Consider the following 12183-nt stretch of genomic DNA (forward strand, 5'->3'; position numbering starts at 1 on the left):
ATTTCTTTAAAATGTCCAGCTTCACATTTCTGACGTGCTTTGGCTACTGTGTAAAAGGAGCAACTTCTGTATAGAGTGTTTGCATTTTGGTCTGTTCTGAGGCAATTCTTTGATCCAGCAGATTCATTTAAATACCTAGTTGGCCTGTTCAGATGGTGGCTTTGAAGACCCTTGACAGTCAACATACAGTATGCAGGCCCCCAAATTTCCCTTTCGCATCCATACAAGAGACAGCAAGTGAGCACAGGATCTATGGAGACCTGGCAATGCAACCAGCAATGATTGTACAGTGGTACCTTGGGTTAAGAACTTAATTTGTTCTGGAGGTCAGTTCTTAACCTGAAACTGTTCTTAACCCGAAGCCCCACTTTAGCTAATGGGGCCTGCCGCTGCTGCCGCGCCGCTGCTGTGTGATTTCTGTTCTCATCCTAAGCAAAGTTCTTAACCCGAGGTACTATTTCTGGGTTAGCGGAGTCTGTAACCTGAAGCGTCTGAAACCTGAAGCGTCTGTAACCTGAGGTACCACTGTACTGCATTTGTACAAAAACAGGAGATTCCATTTTAAGGTCACTCGCTTTTTTTGGCCTTCCTCACACCCCGTTTGAGTGTAAGGGAAGTCAACAGGGTCTGAATCCAGGTCAGCATTGTTCAGCACTTTGAACCCCAGTCCATAGCTGTCAACTTTTCCCTTTTCGTGCGAGGAATCCTATTCGGAATAAGGGAATTTCCCTTTAAAAAAGGGAAACGTTGACAGCTATGCCCCAGCCCAAGATACACATGCTTAAATTGCACTTGGGCAAAAAAAATGAGAGGCACAAATACAAGATGGGTGACACCTGGCTTGAGAGCAGTACATGTGAAAAGGATCTAGGAGTCTTGGTTGACCACAAACTTGACATGAGCTAACAGTGTGACGCGGCAGCTAAAAAAGCCAATGCAATTCTGGGCTGCATCAATAGGAGTATAGCATCTAGATCAAGGGAAGTAATAGTGCCACTGTATTCTGCTCTGGTCAGACCTCACCTGGAGTACTGTGTCCAGTTCTGGGCACCACAGTTCAAGAAGGACACTGACAAACTGGAACGTGTCCAGAGGAGGGCAACCAAAATGGTCAAAGGCCTGGAAACGATGCCTTATGAGGAACGGCTAAGGGAGCTGGGCATGTTTAGCCTGGAGAAGAGGAGGTTAAGGGGGGATATGATAGCCATGTTCAAATATATAAAAGGATGTCACATAGAGGAGGGAGAAAGGTTGTTTTCTGCTGCTCCAGAGAAGCGGACACGGAGCAATGGATCCAAACTACAAGAAAGAAGATTCCACCTAAACATTAGGAAGAACTTCCTGACAGTAAGAGCTGTTCGACAGTGGAATTTGCTGCCAAGGAGTGTGGTGGAGTCTCCTTCTTTGGAGGTCTTTAAGCAGAGGCTTGACAACCATATGTCAGGAGTGCTCTGATGGTGTTTCCTGCTTGGCAGGGGGTTGGACTCGATGGCCCTTGTGGTCTCTTCCAACTCTATGATTCTATGATTCTATGAAATTCCCTCTTCTGCACAGCTGTGGAAAGGTGTAAGACCTCTGTCCTCTTCTGCATCTGGCCACCCTAACAGACTCTCGTATTCCATCCTTTACCAAGGAACCTGTTCATTGGATAATCTAGTCTGCTGTCTAGCAGTTAGAGACTGGAGCAGAAATGCAGAGAGTGCTGGAATATTCTAAGGAGCCCCCAAACAGGTTGCACAGGTAAATTGAAACTCCTAACCATAGATAGCTCAGTTGGTAGAGCATGAGGCACTTAATCTCAGGGTTGTGGGTTTAAGCTCCATGCTGGGCAAGAGATTCCTGCATTGTAGAGGGTTGGACTAGACTAGATGACCCTCAAAGTACCTTTCAGCTCTACAAGTCTCTGATTCTATTATTATGATTCCTGTTTTCATGCTTGTGAAGTACTAAAAGTAAGTCTGTGAGTTTAGGTGTGTGCGCTGTCCTCTGGGGAAGCAATGCATACTCCTTTTTTCTTTTAGTTACACAAGGTGTGAAAAACCCAAAATAATTACTATTGTGCATTTCCTATTTTTAACATGCAAAAAAAGTAGCATGCGTATGCCGCTTTAAAAAAAAAAGCCAATGTTGCCTTCAGTTTGAGTGAGGTACTGTGATGTCATTGATGTTCATTCTGAAAGTATTGCTTTCCTAGAGATGCCAAGTCTGTCAGCTCAGTCAGGACAGTTGCTAAGAGACAGTGGAATGTCGAGGATCACTTTTACACTGAATCATTCAGATAGATATTCAAGGGGGAACATAATGTCACCGTATGCTTTCAATGAAGTCACATCAAGTACTACTTTGAATTCCTTAAATGTGACAAATGTGTTAATGTTTTCCAGTTTTAAAAGATTATACAGGAGCTTTAAAGAGTGGAAATTTTTAAAGCATTACAAATTCCACACTCTTCCTTTGATTCACCCTCTTGCCTTTGCTCAAAGAAATGTAACCAAAGAACTTGGCTCCAAAGCTCATCCACAGCTGAAATTCCTCCTGGTGTATTAGAACTAGAATGCCCTCAACTGCAGCGCAGGTGACTAAATTATTCCTTTTGAAATCGAGAATTATGTTAAGCAATTTAACTTCTACTCAAAGGTAGAATTTAACTTATGAAATATTTGCTGTTAGCCAGTTATATAACACCTTTAAGTGGAGTGAATTACAGCCTTGCCATTCAGCCTCACAGTAGACCTGTGAGATAATAATTTATATTTGATTCTCAGGCTCCTGTGTTTCTATTTCTGTCCTGTTACATCTGATGTGTGATAGAAATGGAGGGCCACTGGACATAGCAAGTGACATAGATAGGAACGTGGCTGAATTAGTGCTCTGAGATACCCTTCATTCCCCTGCTTTAAACACAGGAGCTTACCTTATACCGAGTCAGGTCATAGGTACAGCTAGTTCAACATGGTCTTCAATGACTGGCAGCAGTTCTCCAAGATTTCAGACAGGGGTCTCTCCCAGAGACTGAACCTGCATGCAAAGCAGATGCTCTGCCATTGAGCAGCAGCCCCTCCCCATTTCCCAGTACCTCCCCCTCCCCCCTCTCTCAGGCAACTGGGCACTGAAAGACTGAAGTGCTTGAGAAGGTGGTAACCTGGAAGAGTGAAACCAGGGTCAGGATAGTCAGCACTGCCTGTTGCTGTGCACTTTTAGTTGACATCTCCTTGCCAAAGTGAAGGGTTTAAGATGGCAACAAATGCTTAGCATCTTTGGTTTCTCCTGGGTTAGAGGTGGGCAGCCTCCAGACTTGCAAAATCTGCTGTTTCCTTTCATTAGGACCACCAGGTTCAGAAATCTAAGGAATGTGGAACAGTAGGTAAGGAGGGGAGTGGCATCAATTACCTACTGCGCCCCTTAAGTTGTACAAATACAAATGTGAATCTTGAGTTACTCGTGATCTAAAGCAAAAGTCACAATGTGGTCAGAAGAGTTGCACTAAGATCTGTTCGAATTAATAGTCTTATTTTACAAGTATGGCCACAGCTGTAACCAACGTGGCACTACAACTCCCATCAACCAGAGGGAGCATGGCCAATGGCTGGAGATAATGGGATTTATAGTCCAGAAACATCTGAAGGGTGTTGGCTGCTCCTGCTAAGAGATAAGCTATTAGCACACCGTGAGCAACAGCAGAGATTTTTTTCTTCTTCATTCAGTTTTACTTGCTGTTGGAAAATTACTGGGAGTAAGAAAACCTTGCTGATCATCTGCAAATCACAAAAGCATCTACCACTAGAGCCTGATCTCCTTTCTCTTTGCCTTTGTCCCAGTACAACAACAACTTGAACATCCAGTCTTAAGATCATTTTAGTGATAGGAGGCTGAACTTTTTTAAACAAAAGCAACTTAATAATTGTAGAATTACCTCCCACACCCATAATTCCAAATCCAGTTACTCAATAGACATTTGGCTGTTCGGTGGGTGTATAAAGACTGGGGATCTTGTTGCATAAGTCAGGGATTTAGGGTGCAATCCTGTACATGCTTACATGCAGTGGGAGTCTCATTGAATGCAGTGGGTCTCAATACTGAATAAATATGCATAGGTTTTGCTCTGTAGAAATGGAAGAGAAATTCTGCATTTCAGAATTCTGATCTATTATGTGTTGTTCTGATTCAGCTGCATTCTAGGACAACAGAAGATTTGTGAGATGACATGGGAAAACCATTGTAAACAGTAAAATGAATATAATTTAAAACCTTAATTTTGAATATATATAATTTTATTATATAATGTGATTATATATAATTAAATATATATAATATTTAATCCTTATGTCTCTCCCTCACTAATGCATGACTTGTCTTTCAAGGAAGAAGACTTTATGTCAATATCTGGTTCTAATTCAGCAGTTAAAAGGATTAAAATGTTTGCGCCAGCTCTTTCTGTGAACAAAAAATAATTGGTCAACTAGTTTATGTCAGAACAGAATCGGGTTGCACTCTGCGTGGCACCTGTTTCTGATCACAAGTGATTTAGGTAAATGTCTATTAATATATTGGTGTGTTAAAAGCTGTAACTTGATTCATGAACACCACAGAGGCAGTTAAGCTAACTATGAATCACTAGAACGGAAACTTAAATATTCACATCAATATCATTCCACTGTTGCTGTCACTGAAGGAATGGTTCTTCAAGGACAGAGCTACACTCTAGCTTGGTGACCAGTCTGTCAAGACACCCTTTGTAGGCTTATTGTGTTGATAAGTACTATAATACTGGGTGCTACATGTAACCCTAAGAATCATTGGCTATTAATTCATATATGGATTAAGATATCGTGAGTGCCCTTTTCCCCATGGATTTATTTTAATGGCAGGGCTGGGAGGGACATTGATCTGAGGCTGGGGACCTCAAGAGTAGGGGTGGGAAATGTCAGAGCAGCAATGGGTGGAGCTAAAACCTGAACTGGAGAAAGGCACCCCCTTTCTCTTTTCCCTGTTCTCTCTCCCACAGTAAGTATGGCTGGCTGTTACATAATCTCTCCTCCATGCAAAAGCCAGAGGCTTGAGATTTGGGCATGCTTCCTGTTGTGTAAGAGCTACAGCAGGGGTCAGCAAACTTATTCAGCTGGGGGCATGTCCACTGTCACTCAGACCTTGTAGGGGCCAGACTATATTTTGAAGGGAAAAAAATGAACGAATTCCTATGCCCCACAAATAACCCAGAGATGCATTTTAAATAAATGCACACATTCTACTCATGTAAAAACATGCTGATTCCCGGACCGTCCGCATGCTGGATTGAGAAGGCGATTGGGCCAGATCCAGCCCCTGGGCATTAGTTTGCCTATCCATGAGCTAAAGGTTAGGGTTGGCATTGTGGGAAAAGAAGGTTACTGTGCCTTTAACAGCAGGCAGCAATTCAGCAGGTAAAGTCTTCTGTAGTATGGAAATACAACTATGGGGAAAGTTTCACCATGACTGTACTGTCTCATGTGTTATGTTATGCCCCCCCCCCATGGCCGCCATTTTGTGACTGGCACCCAAAGGACCCTCTCAAAATTAGAGTTATACCCACTGGTCCAAAAAGACTGGTGACTGCTGGCTTAGAAGCAAGTTTGTGTAGTGATTCATTTTACCTATGACTACTACCAATCTGAAGACTTGGGGGCTTTGATATCATGCCCAAACTCAAAAGCTTGCTCACTGCTGTATTACATTTCAGTCAGTGGAGCTGTTAAGGAATTTCACGGTGCTTCCAAAGATGCTTAATATTATTAATGGGTTGTTCAAATATTGCAAACAAGTAATTAGAGCAGGTGTTTTCTTTTTTAGCTTAACTTATTTTTAACAGAAATGATAAATCCGGTAGGGAATACAAGCTGGCATTTTGATGCCAACGTCATGCAGATGCTGTGAAAAAAATGCATGGATAAGGAGCACCCACCCCACGATAAAACTGAGGGACGATCCAAAACCATTCATTTAAAGGATGTTTCATGCACATTGCTCCCACCAAAGAATCCTGGGGGTTGTATTTTGTTAAGGGTGGTGGGCACTGTAGTTGTGTGTAGATGAGCCATGTGCACTGAATATGCATTGACTGATGTTAATTAAGAGCCACTGTCTTACATAGGCGGCAATGCTATTTAATTCACTTACTGTATTTAAAAAATATGAAACGTGAAATGCTTATGTATTTCAAATATAAGCCACGCTTGCACCAACGGGTACCACCAATTCCTAATAAAGATCTTTATTACTCGATAAGACTCCTAACGTTTGAGTACAGCTAGGTACGCACCGAACTACGTCCACGGGGTAACGTAGCTGACAGACGGACTGACCCGAGCAGAGGGTAAGACAGACACGCATGCGCAAAAGGCTTTATTTTCATTTTTCAAATTGGCGTCCCACGGCGACGCAGCGGCGGAGCCATAGAGCTCAGCGCCAAGCCACGCCCCCTCCCTCGCGCCTTGACGACGTGTGTCTTCCAACGTGCTGAAGGGAGGGAAGTAAACAAGGCCCGGCCTCCTCCCCCCCCCCGCCCGCGCGAGTGAGCGACAAGGCCTCCAGTACCTTCCAGGAGGCTCTGGGCCTAGGAGAGAGAGAGGAGGAGGAGGGAACCCGCCCGGAGCTGTGGCGCAGAAGGAATTCCCGCTCCGGCGCGGCCTGAGGGGGAAGGAACTGGGGGCGGCTGCCTTAGGGCTCCGTCGCGGCCTCTGTGAGGAGCAAGGGCAGAGGGGCGGCAGTTGCAGGCCGGTGACGACAGGAGGGTGATGCCCGTGTTTATTTTTACTCTGGCGCCTCATCCTTTCTGGCTTCCTGCGAGGAGGAGGAGGGGCGGCGGCGGCGGGCCCCGTGGTCGCTCCCTGGCCCGGCCCCTGCGGCCTTCCCCGGGCTGCTGTTACGGCCGCCGCCGCCTATAAAGGGCCGAGGATGCAGCTCTACAGCACCATCGTCACTCACTATCCGGCGGCCGCAGCCACAGCAGCGGCGAGCAGCGCAGCGAGCGGACCGACGGGCGTCGTCTTCAAAGTCTTGCCTTCGCCGGAGCCCTCGGGACAAGGTCCGGTGGGAGTCGAGAGCGACTCGGTTGGAGGAGGCGGAGGAGGAGTGACTTCGAGCGCCGTCGTCGGAGCGGGAGCAGCCGCCGCCATGCCCGCCTTCTCCTGCCTGGAGCTGCTGCCCCCGGCGGGGCCCGGGCAGAGGAAGCCGGCGCAGCACCAGCCGGCGCCGCAGTGCTACAGCCCTGGCGCGCAGATGATCCGCCGCAGGCCGTTGGAAAGGGTCGTGCCTATCCGGCTGGTGCCGCGCCCGGAGCCCGTCGTCGTGGCGGCCGAGCTGGGCCCGGCGGCGGCCGCGGTGCACGCCCACCAGTGGCTGCTGCTGGAAACCGGCGGCGGGGGCGATGGCAGCGCGGCCGTTGCCGCCGCCGCCGCCCAGCCCGGCTTGCAGCAGGAGCCCAGCAACCACGGCCTCCGCTTCAGCGAGCATTGCCAGGCCATGCAGGCGGCGGCTGCTGCTGCTTCTGCCGCCAGCGCCTACCCGGGCGTCGCCGTTGAGGACCGTCCCGCCTGCCAGGCGCCCTCCGCCGCCGCCGGGGTCTTGGAGCATGGCGGTTGCCGGCGGGAGGCCGAGCTGGAGGCCGCCGCCGAGGAGGAGAGCCCCTACCAGGTGCGCCCGACGGAGCGCTGCGAGAAGCTGGCGCTTTACCTGGCCGAGGTGGAGAAGCAGGACAAGTACCTTCGGCACAAGGACCGCTTCCGCTTCCACATCATCCCCGATGGCAACTGCTTGTACCGCGCCGTCTGCAAGGCCGTCAACGGGGACCAGCGGCTGCACGGTGAGCTCCGTGAGCAGACGGTGCACTACATCGCCGACCACCTGGACCACTTCAGCCCCATCATCGAGGGCGATGTGGGCGAGTTCCTCATCAACGCAGCCCAGGACGGCGCCTGGGCCGGCTACCCGGAGTTGCTGGCCATGGGACAGATGCTGAATGTCAACATCCACCTTACCACTGGCGGCCGGCCCGAGAGCCCCACCGTCTCCACCATGGCCCACTACCTGGGGCCTGAGGACCCCAGCCGGCGCAGCATCTGGCTGAGCTGGCTTAGCAACGGGCATTACGACGCTGTGCTCGATCGCCAGTGCCCCAATCCGGAGTATGAGGAATGGTGCCGGCAGACTCAGGTGCAGCGCAGGAGGGACGAGGAGCTGGCCAAATCCATGGCCGTATCTCTGTCGAAGATGTACATTGAGCAGAATGCCTGCTCCTGAGATGGGCACAGCATCAGTTGCCTGCTGTCCTGGTGCCTTATCCTTTTCCATCCAGCATTAGTGCCCTAAGCTGAGCAAGAACGTGAAGGGGAACAAACCTAGACTGAGATTTGCAATGAGTGCTTTGTGTATATACCTTCAGATCCTGGTTATTTACCATTCTGTTCTTTTGTATATGTTTGTTCTATTTCCAGTACGCTCTTTCTTTTCTATAAGGGTTGTTTTTTTTCTCCTTTTTGCACAACATTTTTTAACCTGTTACCTCTGACTTATCGCCAAAAATAAGTTAGTAAGAGGTTTGTTAGGGTTTCTGTGCTAATACGGCTTATGGTTTAACAGTAGTTTTATGCTGCATTTTGAAACCAACACACATTCTAACAAAGGGGGGGGGGTGTTAGTTCACTGACTTCCCACTCTTCCTCATTAAATGAAAGCAAAGAACATTCAGCTGCTTAAAACAACAACAGCAGCAGCAACAACAACAACATGCAGTTAACTTTTAAGTCACAAGTTTTAAAGTGAATTGACCACACTGCAGAGCAGGATTTCTTCAGACAATTGGAACATGGCTTTTTCAAGAATGATACAGAGAGCAATTGTGACTCTTCTGTGTTCAGTTGTTGACTAGTGTAAGCTGGCTTTTCATTTTATTGCCTGGTTAGTGCCATCTTTTTTTCTTTTTAGTATTATCTGGTTTAGAATGTTAAGACATGGCTAAATTGCTCCATAAGAATGGCCTTGATTTGTGGTCTTGTTCTTTTAATGAATTTACATGCTTGCTGCCTGCCTTCTGACAGTGCACCAGCAGGGTTATTTTATCACATTCTGTTCTTTAGACGTTTTCTAATCATTAATAATGGGTTTACTCTGGTATTATGTAAAAATGTATTTATACTAAGTTTGTATGTATGGTTTGCTGGGTCAAACATTCAAGGTTTTCAAGGTAAAAGCTACCCTCTTTAATTTCCAATTAAAATGAAATAGCTAGATATATTTATTCAGTAATGGAGTTTGTACTTTTTTATTGTGTGACTTGAATTTATACTGTATTTGTATAATAGGAATATTCTTAGCTATTCTGGAATAAATGTATAGTTTTGCTTGGATTTACATTTGGATTTATGTCAGTGAGTAACATTTGCAAATCAGGGTGGGGTGGAGTAAAAATGTGTACCATTTCAAAATTGGGATTGGTGGCTGGGCTGCACAAGAGGATAAGAAAGCCCTTTCCTCTCTGTGAAGAATGTCTCCCTTGCCACTAAGCTTGCTTCCCAAAAGGTTTGGAAGCAAGATCATGCTTTACTTACGGTCATTATGGTGCCATGGGAAGGGGTAGATGGGAGATGGAAGAGGGAGGGGGAGAAGCTAGAATTAGTAATTAATTTGTAGGCTAATTGTCCAACTTTAAGCATTGAGAGCTGGCAGTGGTTTTTTAATTTGGAAGAACTCCCACCTTTACAAATTTTCTGGCTGCAACTCCTTTAACAAATTTTAGATTTATAACATTTCATTGATAAAGCTCATGAACTGACATTTCGTGAGCATTTGCTCAAATGTTGTCAGGAGATGTCACCAGGAGATTTTTCTTCTCAGGCTTCTATTCCCCTGCACCTCTGAGCTGGTACCTTTTTTTTCCCCTTTGCCCATTGCCGCTTTCTGCACCATCTTTCCTTACCATATTTCATTTTGTTTCTCTTTGTTCTTGTGCTTCTTTCTTTGCATTTATGGTACATACAAACAATGGGGGGGGGACCCACCTCAAACTGAGCCCCATTTTAAGAGTATTAATTGAAAAGTTAATACTTGATCATATATTAGTATTGTACGTAAATTGACAAACGTTAATAAATGTTTTGTACTAGCCCTCTGAGGGGTGGCAGGAAATGGTCAGAAAGCTTCATCCTGCCTGTGACTGTCTGTTACAGTTCTCTGCTAGGTGTAGAGGCAGAACAGAGCATTGTTTAGAGGCCTGCCTATGTTTCCATACCAATGAAAGCTTCCCCTCCTCTGTTGACAGCATGGAAATGCAGGCTGCAAATCTTTTAGCAAGCCAGTAGCTTTTGTGGGCTTACTTAGAAAGCTGACTTACAACTTTCCTCCATGCATTTGTTTAACCCTTCTTCAACATTATCAGTGTTAGAGAGGGCATTACCATTCCATTAATTAACGAGTGGCGCAAGAATAAGTACTCTGGTTGTCCTGAATCTTTTTGGCTATTTGATTGAGGTATTTATCATATTTCCCCTATGCTTCCGATTCTTTGAAAATGGCATCCATCACTAATAAATAAAGACAATGATTACTTCGAGAAAATTAAATACAACCTTCGAACAACAATATTTAGCACTTGCATAGGTACAAAAGGGGCATATAAATGTAAGAAAAGAAAAAAAAGATTGTATTTCAAGTGTATTTGTCATGTTTAGTTGGTCATTAGAGCAAAGGTAAAAAAAGTGTGACCCACCAGATGTTGATAGACTATCAGTCCCAGCCAACATGGCCAGTGGTCAGGGATGATGAAGGTTGTAGTTCAGTAACATCTGGAAAACTGTAGATTTCTCAGGCTTGATTGTGAGACATAATCACTCATTTTGTCCCTTTCCTCTCATGCAAGAAGGAATGCCTCTACCAAGAGGATGACTGCTATGACGCACGCATCATTTAAGAACAAAGTATGCTTCCCTCCCGCCTTCAAAACTATATGCAGGCTTCATTGGTTAATACACAGTTAAATCAATATTTCTTTTAACTATGTGGCAGTCCTTTTTTCAAATCAAATATTCATACGCTGGAAGCATTGGCCTGTCACTTTGAGCCATAAAGTTTAACCACGATTTAAAGGTGAACATGCAGCGTGCTAGTGAGTAGGGCAAAACTCGCAGCCACTTTGCTCGTCTACTGTTCCTGTCATGCTGTTGGGAGCCAGGCCATAGTTTGGCTTAGCAGCAACATCTGAACTCAAGTTTGTGGTTTATTTCTGCCATGAAAGACCTTGGTTACAATATGTGCTTTCCTTAAACAAACCACAAACCTGGATTTAATGCTAAGCCAAACCATGGCTTGTGGCAGGAGAAAAGCAACACACCCTTGGTTTTCAACCCAAGTGTGTGCTTACCTTTGAATCACCATTAACTGCTTTAAAGTGACATGAACCAGTGTGAAAGCCTGGTGTAAAAATGCTAACCATCAGATGAACTTGCTTTTTTCAGAAGTGGTAGCTTCCAGTTTTCCCACATACTGGCTCTTCCGTAAGCAGAATGTGACAGATAACCTTAGGCAGCACAGCTGGGGCAACACTAATTAATTGTATGCAGTCTGGTCCTAGTCTGCTTTACTCCAAGCTGGTCTCATCCAGTTTAGTGAGACTTGCTCTTGAAATATTTTGTGGCAGTGGTATGGACGATGTATTCTTGAAGCACACAGCTGTAGTAAGTAGCCACTGTCTCTTCCATCTGCTTAGGCACTAGAGACCTTTTGAATGAATGGAGAAGCAAATATGGTAACTGATGTTTTCATGCAATGCTATGCATATCACCAAACAGACATTTTTCTAGTCCAGCTGGTATTGACACATGTGCATGGGAATGTTTTATTTTGTATGCTGAAATTATAGAGGGGGATTTTAGTGTCATTCTCATGAAAGAAGGAGACAATGGAACTACAATCTTTTTTTTTTTTTTTACCTGCACATTATTGCAAGGTTTTTCCATTGGGCAGATGCCATGCCCAATGAGAAAATTCCAACTGCAGAGCCAGGTATAAATTATGTCGGAAGTAGGTCAAGGCAGAAACATACTTCGCAACAAACACAGCCATCCTGTTGGCTCACTTGGAGAACTGAACAAACAGCCTTTCCAGTCCCATCCCTCCCCATCGGTGAAAAGCTTTGGAAGTTCCAAGTAACCTGTT

At 45.6% G+C, this 12183-nt stretch overlaps 1 protein-coding gene and 1 long non-coding RNA gene across 2 annotated transcripts in view; both read left to right on the top strand.

Annotated features, from left to right (window-relative positions):
• Positions 1–12183, top strand: part of LOC310661121 — a 50562-nt gene that overhangs the window by 18894 nt on the left and 19485 nt on the right. Inside the window, exon 3 of the long non-coding RNA XR_014503743.1 lies at positions 1634–2575. This is a non-coding gene — a long non-coding RNA (uncharacterized lncRNA). The remainder of the gene's footprint in view (positions 1–1633; positions 2576–12183) is intronic.
• OTUD1 (OTU deubiquitinase 1) lies at positions 6434–9380 on the top strand. The gene has a single exon (XM_083406661.1). The coding sequence runs from the start codon at positions 6931–6933 to the stop codon at positions 8272–8274; it is 1344 nt and encodes a 447-aa protein (XP_083262787.1). The 5' UTR covers positions 6434–6930; the 3' UTR covers positions 8275–9380.

Source organism: Podarcis tiliguerta, assembly GCF_965153285.1.
Source record: "Podarcis tiliguerta genome assembly, chromosome: 12".
Lineage (NCBI taxonomy): Eukaryota > Metazoa > Chordata > Lepidosauria > Squamata > Lacertidae > Podarcis > Podarcis tiliguerta.

What these genes read in the sequence shown, in the direction of transcription:
- OTUD1 (XM_083406661.1), top strand. Translation starts at nt 6,931, where the DNA reads ATGCAGCTCTACAGCACCATCGTCACTCACTATCCGGCGGCCGCAGCC.